At 48.7% G+C, this 19,913-nt stretch overlaps 1 protein-coding gene across 1 annotated transcript in view; it reads right to left on the bottom strand.

Moving 5' to 3' along the window:
* Positions 1 to 9,444: 9,444 nt before the first annotated feature.
* Positions 9,445 to 19,913, bottom strand: part of igdcc3 (immunoglobulin superfamily, DCC subclass, member 3) — a 16,069-nt gene continuing 5,600 nt past the window's right edge. The window contains 11 exon segments of the mRNA XM_067249435.1: positions 9,445 to 9,573; positions 9,746 to 9,965; positions 10,095 to 10,230; positions 10,424 to 10,528; positions 10,637 to 10,825; positions 11,180 to 11,344; positions 12,207 to 12,454; positions 17,008 to 17,173; positions 18,696 to 18,854; positions 19,338 to 19,475; positions 19,598 to 19,784. Of these exon segments, the coding sequence (XP_067105536.1) occupies positions 9,445 to 9,573; positions 9,746 to 9,965; positions 10,095 to 10,230; positions 10,424 to 10,528; positions 10,637 to 10,825; positions 11,180 to 11,344; positions 12,207 to 12,454; positions 17,008 to 17,173; positions 18,696 to 18,854; positions 19,338 to 19,475; positions 19,598 to 19,784 (1,842 nt within the window).

Here is a 19,913-nt window from a genome sequence, read left to right as displayed (position 1 = left end):
CCCCAGGGAAACAGAAAGTCTTTTCTCCTCTGCACCCCCCATCTCCACACATAACTGATTCTGTCCTAGTGGTTAGCAGACCTCTGGTTTATAGCCATCTATTGATCAGGTAGGTATTGATCAGTGATTAGCTGGCTTGCTCTTCCAAATATTGACCTGCCTGGACTGTTAGACTGACCTTCATCTTACACCTGACCTCCCAGGCTGCCGGTAAGGTGTGGGTATGTATGCATGTTGGTTGAGCAGATAGCAGACCAGGGTCGGGTCATCAGTCCTCCAGAGAACACTGATGCTGATCTTCTGTAACAAAGCAAACCTGGAGTGATCCAACCCTCCTGGGAACCAGCTGGGATTAGGATCGATCTCAATACCAGATCTTCTGTCTTTCCCCTCAACACCTGACAAGAGCCTGAACAGTCATCATGTACTGTATATCATCCGCTTGAACATTACTCTGATCAGTCTGATCAATGCTCAGATCAGTACATATGATCAATACTCGGACACATTTCTAATATATCAAATCAACATCCTTACCCTACCGGCCCAAGTGCCCTGGTCCCTTCCCAGCATGCCACCATGGGAGCTGCTGCATCTGCATAGCAACCATGACAACGTCTGAAGTCCCTGTGTGGCCACGCCTTCATTGAAGCTAATTAATACTACACACTGGGCTGCCATATGTCTCTGTGTGACTGGAGGGTTGGGGGTGGGGGGTGAGAGGCAGAGAGAAAGAAAGAGCGGGAGGGAGAGAGAGAGAGAGAGGGAGTGGGAAAGTGGTTGGCGTCTGTATAGATGCATTAGCTGGAAGATCAGTTGAGTTCTTAAAGGGAGACACAGAGACAGAGAGGCGACCTTGACACTCTGCACTGTGATTAGACCACAGGGAGATCAATACTGCAGACGTCCCAGTCAGTCACAGACATACAGATAATCACATGTTGTGGTGTTTCTGCTGAGGCCATGATGGTCACATGTTGTGGTGTTTCTGCTGAGGCCATGATGGTCACATGTTGTGGTGTTTCTGCTGAGGCCATGATGGTCACATGTTGTGGTGTTTCTGCTGAGGCCATGTCTGTACGTGTGTTTATCCTCTCCTGGGGGGACAAAGGAACACCCCCCCAAGGACCAGCCGCCCTCTCTATCCCTTCATCCCTTTCCTCCTCCTCTCATCCTTCTCTCCTCCTTTCAGCTATCCTAGCCCGGGAGAGGGTGGGGCCGGGCGCGTTGGACATGATAAGGGATGGAGGGATGGAGAAAGATGCAGAAGGGGAGGAGGAGGAGAAAGGGAGGAGGGCATGGAGGATTGCATTTGTAGCTGTCATTTCTGTCCCTTCCTGCATCAGCGTCCCTCTATCCATGCTGCCGTCTATCCCTCCCTTTTTACCTCCACCCTCTCTACCTCTCTCTCTCCATCCTCTCTCTCTCTCTCCCTCCCTCTTTTCTTTGTCCAGCTTCACACATCACTGCAGAACGATAACACCCCTCCCCCACCCTTCTCTTCCTTTTTATCTCCAGGGTATAACATTGTACGTGTGTGTGTGTAGGTGTGGGCGTGCATGCATGTGTGTGTAGGTGTGAGCGTGCATGCATTTGACTGTGCTTGGCTTTGTGTTAATACAGCAGAAAACATTTGTGAGATAAAAAGAGGAGGAATAAGAAAGAAAGAGAGATTGCGCCTGTGTTTGTGTGTGACAGATATTATTCCATATTTGTACATGTGATGTGGTTCCCTCTGTGCTGGAGGAAAGGTCACCTTCACTGATTTATTTCTGGCAAATTTATAGAAATGTTTTTTGGGAGTGGAGTAGTCAGTTCCTCAGCACAGTAAGTAATCACATCAGTCCTGCTCATAGTACTACTCTCAAAGTCCTGCCTCCTGGAAGAGATACCAGCACAGCCCTGTGTCCTGGAGGAGATACCAGCACAGCCCTGTGTCCTGGAGGAGAGACCAGCACAGCCCTGCCTCCTGGAGGAGAGACCAGCACAGCCCTGCCTCCTGGAGGAGAGACCAGCACAGCCCTGCCTCCTGGAGGAGAGACCAGCACAGCCCTGTGTCCTGGAGGAGAGACCAGCACAGCCCTGCCTCCTGGAGGAGAGACCAGCACAGCCCTGTGTCCTGGAGGAGAGACCAGCACAGCCCTGCCTCCTGGAGGAGAGACCAGCACAGCCCTGTGTCCTGGAGGAGATACCAGCACAGCCCTGTGTCCTGGAGGAGAGACCAGCACAGCCCTGCCTCCTGGAGGAGAGACCAGCACAGCCCTGTGTCCTGGAGGAGAGACCAGCACAGCCCTGCCTCCTGGAGGAGAGACCAGCACAGCCCTGTGTCCTGGAGGAGAGACCAGCACAGCCCTGTGTCCTGGAGGAGAGACCAGCACAGCCCTGCCTCCTGGAGGAGAGACCAGCACAGCCCTGTGTCCTGGAGGAGAGACCAGTGGCTGGTATTACTAAGAGAGATTTGTTTTGTTAAAAATGGAGGAAATGAGAAAGAGGAGCAGGAGAAGGAAGAGGAAAGAAGAGTAGAGAGGGGCAAAAGGAAGGGGAGGAGGAAGAGAAAGACACAGATTCTGTGTCAGGACTGACAAGACTGTTTTGATAATTTGCGAGGTACGAGGAGGGACATCACCTGGGACGAGTGTTACGGCTGGGAAGTCTGGAAGCAGTAAAAACCACAGAAGAAAAACTGACTTCAGAGGCTGGAGGCATGTCCCCCCCCCCCTTCTCCTGGCTGCTCCCTTTGAGCTGCTAAAAGGCATGCGGTGTGAGAGGCCAAAAGACAGCTGCACCCCCCTCTTTGGGAAAACTAGGGTCCCCTTTTCCCAGCTTGTTGGGGTGGGAGTGGGGGGGTTTCGAGGAGGGTGGTGCAGGGGCCTAGGGGGGTGCTGGGCCTCAGTAGAGGTGGCCCAGTCAAGGATTGAGTTTCACAGGTTTATATGGCTAGTCTACCCTCCTGCTTGTGTGTGTGTTTGTATGTGTGCATGTGTGTGCCGACATGTCTGTGAACACAGCTCCCTGTGAGGACTGATTTACAACCAGTACAGATAATGAAGAAAGCAGTGCTGGACAAACATAAACCACACACACACACACACACACACACACACGTACACACACAAGAAACAAACACATACCCAAAAGGATCCAGAAGCAAAGAGTGGCAAAGTAAAAGGGAAAAAAATGATATCAAGGAGTACAGCTAGGTGGCCTGGTGTGATGTGAGTAGGCAGCAGTAGAAGTGGCTGTTTGGTCAAACACAGCCAGAAAGGAAGTAGCAAAGAGAAACACAGTTGAGGCCAGGGTTAAGGTCACATTTTTACTTGACATCTGCCTCTCCTTTCCACCCTCTCTTCTTTGCACTCTCTCATTCCCTGTCCTTTCTCCCTCCCAGCTCCCCCCCCCCCCTCCCCAACACACACACGGCAGTGATCAAAGGGCTGTCTCAACATCTCATTGATTCAGAACCTTGAGCACCCTGGTCAATACTTCTAAAACGACCTGCAGGGTAGGGCATAAGATGTCATGATGCGATTGTTCTATGGTTCTTTGTGACAGATGCGGTGAGCTGAATGGTGGCACAATCAAGTTGCCTGAAACATGCAGTTGCATAAAAGACCAAATAACCCACCCTCTCACACACACCCCAGGCACACATACAGACACATACAGACACACATCCTCACATAGATACAGGCAAACTCAAACATATACACACAAACTGTACACATACAAACTCACTCTCTCTTTCTCTCTCTCACACACTTGCATAATTAAAACACAGAGTCATCCTTAATTACTAGATCTAGTTTATTATCATTGTTGTTGTCTTTTTTCTGTAATCAGTGTAGCACAATGAACCCTAAAACAATACAAACCACTAAAAACAGTGTTTATTCTTTCTACAGACAGGTTTGGCCCGACATTTGTTACTGGATGTATGTATATGTAGAGCTGGACCCTCTCATCACTACGGAGGTCCTACACTACACACCACCACGTCTGAGGTCCTACACACACACCACCACGTCTGAGGGGCTATATACACACGTACATACACAGATGGGATCCCTGACAAAATGATCAGAAGAAACGCTCTAAATCATTTAATACCATTTAGACCTGAATTTAATAGTGGGACACTGACAGAGGCACTGACCTCGACAGACAGGCAGACAGACAGGCAAGCAGACAGACAGACAGGCATACAGACTGACAGACAGGCATACAGACAGACTGACAGGCAGACAGACAGGCAGACAGACAGGCATACAGACAGACAGGCATACAGACAGACAGACAGACAGGCATACAGACTGACAGACAGGCAGACAGACAGGCATACAGACAGACTGACAGGCATACAGACAGGCATACAGACAGACTGACAGGCAGACAGACAGGCATACAGACAGACTGACAGGCATACAGACAGGCATACAGACAGACAGGCAGGCAGACAGACTGCTGTGAGCTCAGTTTTCTGGGTTTGTGCTCTCTTCATTCTTTACACAGCCGAGCGACACTGTGTATATTTCTATGTATATTTCTTCTTCTCTGTCCCTTTACCAAGCACCCCCCTCTAACAGAACAGCTCGACCTCCGACAAGCAGGGCACTGTATTTGGTATTTGGTTTTGGTTAGCACCTTGGTCTAACCCTGCAGCGAGTTTAAGCCTGCATAGTAGCAGTAGCAGTGGCAGCCATAGCTATGACAATGGAACATGGAACTCCCAGAGAGGGTGACTTATGGGTACTGTTGTTGTTATAGAGACACTGCAGAACTGGAACAAGGACAAACAGCATGTCACATGTGGGAGATGCAGCAGCCCGAGACCTCCCCCCCCCCCCCCTTCTCAGGCAGCGGCAGGACAGGCGGGCTGCTGGGATTAGAGACCTGCAGCTGTGCATATCTCAGGAGGATTTCAATAAACGTTGAGCTGAGCCTCCAGCCTGCTTGTGTCAGCACAGCTCAGACACCAACACTGGGCTATAAACGATGGAGCTCAGAGGTTAATGCATATTAAACATCCAGTCTTTAATTAGGGGGGGGGGGTTACAAACCCCACACAAGGCCTTGAGGCAGCACTGGACTGGACCAGGGATGGGGGTCCAGGCAACATGATATCATCTAATGACATGTTTGACACAGGATGACATGGTAGACACAGGCACACTATACTGTCCCAGCCACTCTGCCTGACAGCAACAATGACACACAGGGACAAGATGCCAGTCTGGAGCACCGACAAGCAGCCGGGGGTGCCAGCCAGTACAGGGGCCTCCCAACAACAGGCCTCTACAAGTTTAACATCTCTTTACACCACACCATCAAACACACTGATCCACAGTGAGATAGGGCCTTCTACAGCACCACAGAGATAACCACATCAGCCCGATCTGGCTACAGGTCACAGTGTTAACGTCACAAAACCCAATATAGATACCCTAACACTTCCTCAGAGTGCATGATCAGTACTCTGGCTGATCTACAACATTCTGATCTACGTTTAAATACACTGGATTCCATCAGTACAGACTGGCTGTATAAATATAATACTGATCTCAAACATGCTATAAATTACATTTACATAAATTCACAATTTGACAAGAGTATAAATTAGTTGAGTAGTTGTTCAAACGAGCACGGTCTGGTGCATCTTAGGGAGCACGGCGGAAGGTTTAGTGGAAATAGCATCGTTTTACTAGCGAGTCTCTGTGATCGATATCACGCGAAGAGGGAGAACCCTCAGATGGAGATGGTTGCTGCTGACGGAGGGCGAGACGTCTGCGCATCACCGGAGCCTCTGCCAGGTCTGAAGCATCGAAACATGCTTTTACACACTACATGTTACATGCATGACTGCTGAGGTGTGTGATGCAGAATCCTACACTGTGGCTGTCTGTTCCTTCCTCTAGGGTTTGGGGAGAGAGGATGATGGGGGAGGGTGGGAGGAGAGGGAAGTAGAGAGGTGGAGGGAGGGAGAGAAGTGGAGAGATAGAAGGAGGGAGTAGGGCAGCAGGCCAGGATAAGATGGTCGAGGAATGAAACCGACAGAAAGGGATGGTTAAGGGTTGGAAACCCATCTAAAATGCTGACACACATTCTGGAATAGCTCATAACCATATGAGCTATGAGTGGTTTCATCTATCTGAAAATATAATTTGGTTTTAGCAGTTAAATCAATCTACAACCTGATGTATTCAGCTGTGTTGGGGTCAGGGGTATTTCGGTCCCTTGGAGAGAGACAGAGAAAAGTGTCTCTTCTACAAAGGACTAAACCCACAGTAGGCGGTTACATGCATTGTAGCAAGAGAACAAAGTTGTTTGCTTTCCAGATTCCCAGTTTAATGTCTCTCTGTGGTGGTTAACAGCCCTGTGGTGTGCTGCCATCTATAACGGTCACTTCTCAACAAAGGCCTGTTTGTGTGTGTGTGTGTGTGTGTGTGCGTGTGTGTGTGTGTTCTACTGATCTGTAGTTAATCTGGGGAGAAACTCCCCAGATTAACTACAGATGATCTGTTCTGTTTATCACCCCCCACACACAACACACTCACTAGCTAGCTGGATGGGTGCAGAAGGAGCAGGAGAAGAATGACCGTGGGAAGAAAAAGGAAGAGGAGGGGGAGGGGGAGATGAAGGAGATGAAGGCAACCATCATGTATACATGCACCAACAAAGAACAGCACATAGCAAATGTGTCCTGCAGTGGGACACACTGACACACACATACATATGCACTCGGAGATGGGATTGGCCCTGAGCGCTAAGCCTGTCGGTCCAGGGAAGCTCTACAGAGAAGGGGGCATGGGCAGAGGAAGGAGACGGGTCCTGCAGACGTCTTCCCCATCCTGAAGTCCTGTCTGATCTAGTGTACGGTGTCTGACCAGACCAGCTCTGTTACATACCTTTCAATCTCCACAAACAGGAAAAGCCTGGATTAGGTTTGTAAAAGCACCAGCCATGGAAACATATGCCCCTGGCAGTTCCTACATACACATGTAGGGGGCAGCACCTCAGGCAGCTACACCACTACCATTATTATTTGCTAACACTTCTGACTTAACATACCATAATATACAATACAGCTTTAATAAACACAACCAATATTTGCATGAGAAAATTAGAAAGTTATCCAACAAGATAGATTAACTTTGTTACAGCAAATGTATGCTTGAAATGTATGCATTTATGTGTCTGTGACTGTGTGTGTAAGTCTGTCTGTGACTGTATGCATGTGGTTGTTTATGTATGTGTGTCTGTACTGAATAACACACAGAAAGAGCTGCCAGCCTCTACAGTGACGCTTGTAATCCCCTCTCTGGAATGTTGTGTGCATCCAGACAGTACTGCAGAGTTGACACACAACAGTCTTAGTAATATACAGACAGTTAAAGAGCACCAAACACCAAACAGACCCCCCCCCCCCAACCCACACAGCAGCATGGCCCTGTGATGGACACAGGGCTGGTCTGGGAGCAGCACACAGGGGCTTGGGGGATGGCACCAGAGTGGAGTGTGGCCCAGCAGATGACAGTGGCACCTGAGGCTGAGCTGCAAATCCAGCTTTGTATTTACAACCAGCTACTGGAGCAGCATCTGGGTGGGGTGGGGGCAGGTCTTCACCAATAAACACACACAGTATCAAAGACACTCAAGGCTAAGAGTAAGAAAAACGAAACGTAAAAAAAACATTGTGATAAACAAATTCAAGAAAAACAATATTGTAGGAAACATTACATTCATAAACAATGACGAACTAAGCAACTAATGATGCAACACAACTGTCTTTGTAACATATACTGCACGATGGAAAAGGCCCTGATGAGATATTTTACTGTATGTGTGTGTGAATATGTAAGTGGGTTCAACCTGAGAGCAGGACATCTGGGTTGAGGTAGGTTACCGTGGAAACATGCTTCAGAGCTCTATATGTGAGTGGGACAGAGTTGGATGGAGGGAGAGAGGGAGGAAGGAAGGAGAGAGGGAGGGAGGGAAGAATGGGAGGAGAAGGACGGTGAGGGCAGTGACTGGTAGAAATCAAGCGTTCAGCAGCATCTATGGAGGTGTGTGTTAATTATAGACAGGTACTGATGCATCATTCTGGGCTCTGCTTGTCAGGCCTGATCTCTGCTATGTTCTGGACCATAAGGTGGTTGACTGTCAGGCAATTACATTTGTGCTTAGTTTTCTCTTAATGCATCTTAAAACATTTCCTCTCACACACACACACACACACACACACATACACACACACACACACACCCACACACATACACACGCAATAGTTTATGTACCGGTGTGAGTTGAAGAACAAGTGTGTCCTGAACATAGTCATCAGCATTACAGTTCACAACAGTCTTAGAAATCAAGAGGCAATAACTAAACATACAAATAAAAACTTAATAAAACTACATGTACACTATTCCTATGGTATGCAAACAAATCAAAGATCTAAGTCTAAAGTCTGCGGGGATTGTGGTGATTGGCCAGCTGAGTGGAGTGCTGTTGTTCTCGTCCAACAGCAGAGAGTTCTGACCACCCTTGGTGGCAGTCTTACGGCAGAAACATCATTATATTATGGAAAAAAACAACAACAACAACAACAACAATAATAATAATAATAATAACATGTTTTCTCTTGAGGTAGAACATTTAAGCGTTTGGAAGTGCTTTACGTTGGACTTACTCTTCTTTATTTTGAACAACTTTTTGTTTGGCGCTCTCTGTGAAGCGGGCGAGCGACGGTGACAGCTGAGGTAGGACGGCGCGCGGTCATTCATCGTTCCGAGTTCGGAACAATAACGGAACACTAAGGGACCGCCACACATTCATTCCGGCTGAGGTAGGTTTTAGTTGAGGTTCATGGAGCCCAGTGCCTGTGTGAAGGCTGACAACTCATAAAAAAAAACACTGGTGTCACGGAAACACAAAGTCCTGAGACAGAGGACGCAGACACGCCCAATCCCTGGGAGAAGAACCAGTCTTCAGACGGTACAGGCGGAGTCACTGGTAGGACATCCACACAGGAAGTACAAATAAGACCAGAACTCATAACCACTTAAGGAGATAGAGTGATATAAAAAAAAATAAGTCCAGTGGGACGAACTGGACGTTCCAGGCCTGTGTTCTGTGTGCTGCCGGTCGCCACAAACCAGGAAGTACCAAACCAACAGAAACAGGAAGAAACACTTTCATTGGTCCGCCAAGATGTCCATCACCGTGGTCCTGGGTTGTGGACATGCCCAGGATTGGTCCTCCAATCCTGGACCTACTTACTTGACTTACCAATAATACAAATCTCTGCAAAAAAAAGTACAACTACTATGAAAGGAAACAGCTGTAGACCTGAGTGAAGGACAACAGTCTTTAGGGGCACAGGAGGGGGCAGAGCCTTCCCAAGAGAACAGGGTCTCCCTTTGAGGGCAGTCCACCCCAAGGTGTGGCCTCTCAGCATTGGCCCCCTGTTGGTGGCTGCTGGAACTGCGTCTCAGCCTCTCCCTCCAGGCAGAAGCCATCCAGCGGCAGAGATGACACCTGGGTGTCGTTCAGCACACAGGATACCAGGGAGTTGTCCAGCTGGGAAGAAACACACACATACACACACGCAGTTCTTTCCTCTGAAGTTCTCAGTCTCCTATTTCAATCTTGCATGTCTACCTTCTTCTTGTTTGTGCTTCTATTTAAAACTTAATCTGTTTGTTTGTTTGTGTGTGTGTGTGTGAGTGAGTGTGTGTGTCTCTCTACTCACCATGTGTGTTTCGGGTCTCTCTCCACAGTGGGAGGGGCCTGAGAAGAGTCTCTCCAACTCATTAGTGTCCCCCCTTCTTTTATTGGCTAAGCTGCCATTGCCCTCGGCAACACCCCTGGTGGCCCCGTTTAGCCCAGGTGCACCCTGGGAGGAGGAGGAGGATTCTCCCAAGTGACGCACGGTCTGGGGTGTTGCCTGCACCGTCTTACACATCACTAACCTGGGAAAACACACACACACACATTGTGAGATTTTACACACACACACACACACACACACACACACACACAGATACACAGATTGTTACATTTCCCCCACACATAGCAGCATCGTTTGGTCCACTGCCTACCTGCCGCGGTAGCTGAAGAGCAGGAAGAGGACACAGAAGATGATGCAGGTGACACCAATGTGGATGCCGATGATGATGCCAGTGGTGGAGGACTTACTCTGGTCATCCTTCACACAGTCACACGGCGTGTTCAGGACTGAAGACACACACAGCTAGTCAGTCAGAGAATGTGTGTATGTGTGTGTGGGGTGTGTGTAAGTGTTTGTGTGTGTATGGTGGGGTTGATGGGGGGGATAATGTGTGGTGTGGGTGTGAGTGTGTGTGTGTATGGTGTGGTTGGTGGAAGGGATAATGTGTGGTGTGGGTGTGAGTGTGTGTGTGCCTCCCACCTGATTTCTCCACAGCCTCCCTGAGAGATACGAAGCGCACAGTGGCATTGCCGTCTCCATGGTGATTAAACGCCAGCAGCTTGATCTCATAGACAAGTGCTGGATCTGGAGGGTGGGATGGGGGGGGGGGGGTATTAAGACTGCTCTAGATGGTTATACAATATAAGGTTGATATTATACATATGATGCTGACTGTATGCTTCCTGGGCTCACCTAGATTACTGATGTTGTAGTGGGTTGCATTGCGGGGGAAGGTGATTGGTCCAGTGAAGATAGGTGTGTGAGCCCTCCTATAGAAAAGCCGGAAGCCCTGGTGAGGCCCCATCTTATTGGATGGCTCCCAGACTGCCTGAACCACACTGCTACTCACCACTCTGGTGAAGAGAGATGGCGGGGCAGGCACTGCACACACACACACACACACTTAGTTTGACTAAACCCAAAAGTTTGCCATGTGAGACCTGGTGTATATGTCATACTATAACTGGCCTGTTTAGGAAAGGAAAATTCATAATGTACCATTCATGGAATAAAGTGCCTAAATATATATATATATTTTTTTTCTGATTTTGTCATAATTCCACACAAAGGTTTTTTTCTCTTCAGAATGTGCGTACGCATGGTCTGAAGCTGGCATAGGAATGTGCGTAGTCTAAGACCAAGTTGTGTTTCATAAAGGCTGACTTGCCGTACGCACACTTTCCAAATGAGGCCCGCGGTCAGTAAGTGTGTGAGCATGTTTGTGCGTGGCCTCACCCTCCCCCAGGGTGCTGTGTGTGACGGCGCTGGAGGGCTTGCTGGCTCCACGGGACGTGTAGGCTTTGACGTAGAACACATAGCTGGTGGAGGGATCCAGATCTCCCACCACCTGCTGGAGCGTTGCCTTGGAGACCGCCTCCTGGTACTCCATTTCCACTGGGTCTGGGGGAGGATAGGGGCAGGATGGGGAGGATTGCAGCAGAAGACGGGAGGATGAAAGCATGAGGGGGGGGGGGGGGGGGGAGGAGGGGGGGGGAGGAGGGGGGGGAGGAGGGGGGGGAGGAGGGGGGGGGGAAGGTGAAAAAGAAAAGAGAGACAATAGAATTACAATAAGTTTCCGTGCCAACAGGTTTATGGTTATAGCACTGGTTTAATTTCACACTCACGTTTTACTCTCCCACAATGGCCCTGTGAGTGTGTGTTTTTGTTATGACCATTATTGTTACGGCTCTTAAGTCAGATTTAGTCAGCCATAACCACTATCTCCCCATCCCCTAGCCTATTGGCCGGCCTGTCTCAGTAAGGTAATTAAAGCGATCCTATTGGTTGCCCTGGGGGCCTTTAATTAGCCATCTGATAGTCCTGCAAAGAGGAGAACAGCTGGGCTGGGAACTGCCACCCGCTCTCACACACACACACACACACACACACACACACACACACACACACACACACACACACACACACACACACACACTCTTACACAAACACTCACAACCCCCATCCCACAAACACAACCCACACACATTCTGCAGCTTTCTCACCCAAGGCAGATAAACATTAAAATGGCATTATAAAATTTAGTCTTGTTCAATTATCAATTAAAAACTCCTTTTATGGTCGTGCAGGAAATACAGGGAGAGCGGCTCTCTTCCTGTCTGACTGCAGAAACAGGTGTCCTACTCTCCCCTCTTCCTCCTCTCCTTCCCCCTGTACCTTTCCCTTCCCCCTCCCCCTCCTTCCCTCCTTCTCTCCCCACCTCTCCTCCTCTCCTCCACCTCCCCTCCTCCTCTACTTTCCTCACCTGTGGACCGGCGTATATGCAGAACGTATCCAATGATGTCCTCTGTGTTCTGGTTGGGTTCTCTCCAGGAGATCTGGATGGAGGTGGGGGACAGGGCATGAGCCTGCACCTCGCTGGGGGAGCCGGGGAGCCCGTCGGTCCACAGCACCGTCAGCCTGGCGCTAGCCTGGGTAGAGCCAGCACGGTTCTCAGCAATGCACTGGTAGATTGCCTCGTCATCTTGGCTAATTCCATTTATGGTCAACGTGCTGTGGCAGGAAGATGAGGGGAAGGTGGAGAGGAAGAAGGTAGGTGAGAGGGGGGGGGGGGGGGGAGACAGAGGAGGAGAGGGAGGGTTAAACTTCAAAGCAGTGAGACGGGAGAGAGCACAGTGGAAGGCAGCACTGTGTCCTCACAGTCATGCTGCCGTGACTGCAAGTGTGTGTGTCTGTGAGTGACCGTGAAAGAAAGAGTGAGACAGTGAATGTGTGCGTGTGTGTGTTTCTTCACCGCTTCTGATGCCAATCTGCATCAGTGAAACCTGCCATCTGTCACAAAAGCACACACACACACACACAGACTCCCTTCTCGCCCCGTTTTCCTTTTTCAGTTTGTCTTCTCAGTTCCTCTCTCTCTCTCTTCCCCTTCAATGTTCTCTCTGCCATTGTCATATGAGAAAAGGGAGACATGGATTGATTTGATGAATCAGAGGAGAAAGGACGGAGGGATGGAAGGGCAGAGGGAGAAGGACTGGAGGGGATGGGGTAATGGAGGGAGGAAGGGGATGTTATTAGAGCTGAATACATGATGAAGCCTCTTCTTCAAAATAGTCCTGCAGGGAGGACAAATCACATGCATCAGCCCCTCTGGCTGTCTGCTCCTTATTTCTCTCCTCTCTCCCTCCTCTCTCCCTCCTCTCTCCCTGCTCTCTCCCTCCTCTCTCCCTCCTCTCTCCCTGCTCTCTCCCTCCGCTCTCCCTCCTCTCTTCCTCCGCTCTCCCTCCGCTCTCCCTGCTCTCTCCCTCCTCTCTCCCTCCTCCCTCCCTCCTCTCTCCCTCCGCTCTCCCTCCTCTCTCCCTCCTCTCTCCCTCCTCTCTCTCTCTGCTCTTTCCCTCCTCTCCTCCTCTCCCCTGTGGGTTGTGTTCTGTGTACACTAGCTTTATTCAATATCGGGTCACACACACATACACACAAGTACACAAACAGTAGCATGTAGGGTTCTGTTTGGAGAGAAAAAGTGTAAACCCACAATTGTGAACACACACACACCTCCTCATCAAAGTGTGCTGTTGGAGGGGCTGAAATTCCACACCCTCTGGTCACATTCCTGCCTGGTTCATGAGGGGCCTGTTCTGGGACAGGAGACACTGGCTGGCTGGCTAGGTGGCTGACTAACTGTGTGTTTGGTTGGCTCTCTGGCTGACTGAATGCTAGCAAAACCTCTGAAATCTCCACATATTGGACACATGAAAGGAGAAATAAAGTGAACTGAGAGAGGAGGAGCACAGCCAAACAGACAGACACAAGAACAGTAAAAAGGACCACCAATGCACAAAGGATTCGTAAAGAGATAGAATGAGTATGTGCGTGCTTGTGTGTGTGTGTGTATGGGTGTGTAAGAGAGAGAGGCAACAGAAGGTTTTGTGCAGCAGAGGAGAGGCCAGTGTTTGGGCCATCTGCCTTCTCTCAGTCAGGACAGGGCAGCTTGACAGCATCGTTTACTCATCAGTTCAAGACCACTTCACCGATTGATGGATAGCCCCGACAAGCTGTGTGTGTGTGTGTGTGTGTGTTTGAGAGAGTGAGTATGTTTGCCGGAGCACCACCATGAAAGGCTGTGGAGGCCATTCTAGTTTCACACCACTCTGAAGACGAGCGAGAGAGCAGACAAAAGGAGAGGAGGAGGAGAGGGAGGGGAGGAGCTGTCTCTGGTCTAAGGGGGATATGACTGATTGCTTCAGGGTCAGGGGTCAAGGCCAAGGCCTGGGTCCCTTCGCTGTGGAATGGGGGAAGGGGAAGGACAGAGGGAGCGGGGAAAAACAAGTAGAGGACAAAACAGAGAGCAAAAGAGTGAGAGAAAGAGTGAGAAAGCTCTACTTTAAGTAGAATAGAATTGAGTTGAATTTCCACCCAGTCAGCCCAACTCATGGGCTTCAGAGAGGCAGCAGTCCCAGTGCTCTTAGCCGGTACAGCAGGCTCAGACAGAGTTGCTAGGAGACACATGAACATGATGCTACTACAGTGGAGCTGTTTGAGGCTCCTGCTGCTGATGTCTCTGACACACACTGACCCAGGAGGAAGTGTGAATGTTAAAGTGTGTGCGAGTGTGTGTGTGTGTGTGTTGTAGTGCCTGTGGTTGATAATTAGCCAGCTATAGGGTCATGTTATGGCCAGGTTCACCATTAACAAACTCCCAGGAAGCAAGTGTGTGTGTGTGTGTGTGTGTGTGTGTGTGTGAGAGAGAGAGAGAGAGAGTGTGTGTGTGTATGTGTACGCAGGGTAGATTGTGTGTGAGTAGAGGTTGAGTAGACTGTGTGTGTGTGGAGGTGGAGTAAAGTGTGTGTGTCTATGTGGCCCAAAACTGGCGTGGGTATGTGAATATTAGCATGTTCGTTTTCTAACATATCCTGTGAAATGTGTATGTTTGTTTGTTTGTTTGTTTGTTTGTGTGTGTGTGTGTGTGCGTGTGTGTGTGTGGAACAACTGGTACCCTCTCCTGTTCGATGGTCTCTGAAGGTCAACAAGAATAGAGATCCCTGGAGGGAAAATGGTGCTGCAGGAGCCTAAGCATCACACACACATATCTGCACATACCACACTCTACCACACACATACCACACTCTACCACACATACCACACTCTACCACACACATACCACACTCTACCTCACACATACCACACTCTACCACACACATACCACACTCTACCACACACATACCACACTCTACCACACATACCATACTCTACCACACACATACCACACTCTACCTCACACATACCACACTCTACCACACTACCACACTCTACCACACACATACCACACTACCACACTCTACCACACACATACCACACTCTACCAAATCAAATCAAATCAAATTTATTTGTATAGCCCTTTTTACACGCAAGCATGTCACAGAGGGCTTCACATATGCCCATAGAACTGCCCCTCAACCAACCTAAACCCTCAAGGAAGACAAGGAAAAACTCCCCAAAAAACTCTCAACAGGAGAAAAATGGAAGAAACCTTGGGAGGAGCAATTCAGAGAGGGATCCCCTCCTCCAGAGACGGTTGGTGAGAGAGAGGAGCAGAACACAGGCTAAACATAGTCATACAGTGTCGGTGGGTTTTTAAAACACCAAAATCCACTCTACCACACTACCACACTCTACCACACACATACCACACTCTACAACACTACCACACACATACCACACTCTACCACACACATACCACACTCGACCACACTCTACCACACACATACCACACTCTACCACACACATACCACACATACCACACTCTACCACACACATACCACACTCTACCACACATATCACAATGTACCACACACATACCACACTCTACCAAACACATACCACACTCTACCACACACATACCACACACATACCACACTCTACCACACACATACCACACTCCATACTCTATCTATTAAGTGTGTGTCTGCTGGATGTATTGCCATCTACAGCATACAAATTATAGCATTAGCATTAGCAATAAAATAATAATATTATCCTAAGTATTAAACTAATAACATTAGCATTTCTGTGCTGTGTTTGAGAGGCAGTACTACATGACCCAGACTGGAACGTAGTAGGATTAAGCTGTTCTTTGTTACACCGCCATTAGTGTGTGTGTGTGTGTGAGTAGGATACTATGAAATTGTGGATGAGATGGACCAGTTAATGTGCTACTATAATGAATTAGAATTGTAATGCCTCTCACCCACACACACCAAATTGAAACACAGACACACACACTTATCCAACAGTATGGACACACACACACCAGTGTGACAGGATGTACTAGTCGGGTTGAAAGCATTTCCTGGTCAGACTGCTGTAGCTGAGTTTATGAGCCAATTAGCTAATGGCTGATGTGGGGAGGTGGCTCCAGTCTTAAACCAATCATAGGCCAGGAGACGTGATGCATGAACAGGTTTCCATGCATACATAGTGATGTCAGAGTACCTCCTCCACATCCCCCCTCACTCTATACCCTATATCTCTCTACATCCTCTGAACATACCTTTCTCTCTGCTTTCCCCTCCATCTCTCCCTCCATCTTTCTCTCTCCATATAGCTCACCTTTATACAGCCCACTCCTTTCAACCCTTTACTTTTAATTTATCTATCTCTTTAGTACCCTCTATCCCTTTCTCTTCAGACAACAATGCCTACCACAGCACAGTACTGTAGCAGAGTTCATCAGTGAATAGAATGACTAATACAGGGTCAGCAGCATACTAGCAGACTGGAGTGGAAGAGAGAGAGAGAGAGAGAGTGAGGGATGAGGGAGTCTCCACCTCTCTGCTCCTTCCATGTACCCAACCTATCCATTGTCTTCTAAACTAGACTCACTTTATTGATTTTCCACTGCATATGAAATTGATTCACTTCATTTGAACTACTCTCTCTTTGTGGGACACACCAACACACACACACGCTGTCACATACGTATGCCAGAAAGGTTTCATGTAGGTTTTCCAACTTCCAGAAATACCCTATAAGACCCTTACACCATATACCAACACTCCATACATAGACACACAGACACACGAACACGGCCCATGTAGGCCGCAGCTGACCTATTGTTGTTCCTCAGTTTGACGTGTCCTCCAGGCTCCAGCACCTCTCCGTTCCTCAGCCAGGTGAGCTGGGGTTCAGGCTCCCCCTGGGCCTGGCACGTAAAGATGGCTGTGGTGCCCACCGGGCGCGAGATGGACTGGGGTGACTGCACAAACTCTGCTGGTGCTGGGGGGCAGACAGACGGAGACAGACAGACAGACAGGTAGTTCAAAAGGGATCCTGGCTGGTATGGCGTTAAACACACATGATCTCATCATCCCTGACCCTGCTGATCCCATTCATCATGGTATCAACAAAACCCATCAGCACTAAGAGCATGTGGACACAGTGTGGAAAGAGGGACATAATTGCTGGCCCTGGCTCTTTAACTCTCATTAATTATCAGTTGGTCTCATGTCTCACATACTACCAAACGTCAATACAATGTTTCATGCTTTGATAAACTGAGTGACGTCTTTAGGTCAGGTTTGTTAATAGCATCAAACGGCATCAGCCAGCACGCTGGGAGGTCCTCCCACAGTCTGCCCCCCGCACACCACCCTTTCTCTGTCTTGCTTTCTTCTTCTTCTCTCCCTGTGCTTCTCATCTACAACTCTCCTCTCGGTCTTCTATTCCTCCTTCTCTGATGAAGATGAACTATGTTGTACAGTACAGCACATCCTACTCGCCTCCCTGCGCCTTAATACCCCTTCCCTCTCCTTCTCTCTCTCGCCTATATGTACATATACTGTATAGTTATGTATCCCTCCCTCCCTCTTCATGTCTATATATATATTCCCTACTCAGCCTCTCCATCGCTCTCTCCCTGCATTTCTTTCTCTCCCTACTTCTTTCTCTGCCCCCCCCCCCCGCACGCCCCTCACTACTGCAGTGGAAGGACCAGCCCTTTCCCTCTCCTTCTCTTCTGCTGCACAGACAAGAGTTATCTTTTGCACGTACTGCAAACTGGTTTCTTTCACATATAAATATTCTGCATGTATCATGGAGATGCCCTTTGCTGCAGTAATGCAGACTGTACATATGAAGCACTGGACTGTTTCACTCTTTCAGTTGTCACTGATCAATAAGAGATATTAAATAATCAATAAGAGAAATTGACACATTGACTCTAATTGCCAGCTAGGGTTACCTTTCTCTGCAGGGTGATAGGTGGGTGGCTGGAAAATTCAATTAAATATTGAACAGGGGCATGATTTTATTGGCTGGGCCCAAAGGCCAGGGTTTTCTATTGGCTTGTGCTAAGTGTGGACCTCCTGATCCATTTAATCAGGAATGGGAGGGACTCTTCCTGCTTGGTGACATTCACACAAGTACCTCCCAGATTTGTCTGTTTGATTTGTACAGAGTACCCACCCTTCCTGTAGCAGCAAGCGATTCCATTGATCTAATTTACGGCAACTTATATTTTATTTTATTGTATATTTAATTCTATTCTAATCCCACTTAGTACTGCTAGTTTATGTACCCTTAGTATAGATAGTCCACATATTTAAATTGTAGGAATATGTTTATTGTATGCACCTTCCTGCCAAAGCAAATTCCTTGTCTGTGCAAACTTTCATGGCGAATAAATCCCATTCTGATTCTGATTCTGATCTCACCATACTTTCTCACCGCGAAAAAGACTCTCAGGATTACAGTTTAGTGGTTAGGGTCAAAGGTTCAGACTAAGGTCAGGGCTGCTCACCTTGGACCACCAGTCGTCCCTGGGCCGTCCTGCGGACGCGGGTGCCAGGTTTGTTGGCGGCGCACACGTACACCCCAGAGTGCTGCACCCCCACGTCACTGATCATCAGGTTCCCTGTCCCCAACACCTGGATGCCCTCTACGCCGATAGGACGACCGTCTGGGGGGGGCAGAGACACACATATTAGCATCCGAGGCGATCAGGCTGATCTGTAAGGGGGAGCCGTGCCCTTCATTATGTGCAGAACCCAGTCTCCCTCCCTTATGTAATCAAGGGAGTCCCTACCAGCATGTTTGCATTTCTTCCAGGCAATCAGTTAGGATTATCCTCTCTACAGGGTGCATGTGTGTGTGTGCGCATGTGTGTGTGGCGGGAGGGGTTGGGCCCAATTTGCATTTTGAACGGCTCATCTGATTAGATAAGAGCTCCGAAAAACTGATATCAGATTGCAAATTGGTAGCGGCAAAGTGGCGGTAAAGAAAAATGTGTTTGTGTGTTTCATCATGCATTAATAATGGGGTGTTGCTTATGTCACACATGTAACACATACACACTGTTTACTGGATTCAGTACAGAGGCAACGCATGATACACACACACTCACATCACACACACACTCACACACAGATCTGCCTCGTCTTACCAAGCCTGCTCCAGGACACAATTGGACGGGGGTAACCCGTGGCAACACATTCCAAGATGGCGGTTTGGTGAACAGTGAGAGTGAGGTTCTCTGGACCCACGAGGATCATGGGATCTTTGTAAACAGAAGACTGAGAGCCTGGTAAGAGAGAAAGAAGAACACAGAGAGAGGGAAGGACACATGAGGAACAGATTAATGGCATATTTTCAACCTGCATGTAGATTTCAGCAAGTCCATCCTCTGGTTGTGAGTTTGTGTACCTGAGACAGTGAGGCGCGCCCCATTACTGTGTTTGACCCCCGCACTGTTGTGCGCCACGCAGCAGAACACTCCGCTGTCCCCCTGCTGGACCCCGGTGATCTGGAGCACACCTGTGGGCAGGAGAGTGTACCTGGGGGGGCAGGAGGAAGACTGAAACTACAGCTGTGGGACTCCAAATACAGTACAGTACATAGATACAGGTGAGGGACTCCAGGTACAGTACAGTACATAGATACAGGTGAGGGAGTCCAGGTACAGTACAGTACATAGATACAGGTGAGGGACTCCAGGTACAGTACAGTACATAGATACAGG

The sequence above is a fragment of the Osmerus mordax genome, chromosome 13 (assembly GCF_038355195.1).
Source record: "Osmerus mordax isolate fOsmMor3 chromosome 13, fOsmMor3.pri, whole genome shotgun sequence".
Classification (NCBI taxonomy): domain Eukaryota; kingdom Metazoa; phylum Chordata; class Actinopteri; order Osmeriformes; family Osmeridae; genus Osmerus; species Osmerus mordax.
The sequence above is the reverse complement of the archived record's forward strand: the minus strand, read 5'-3'. Positions and strand labels throughout refer to the sequence as shown.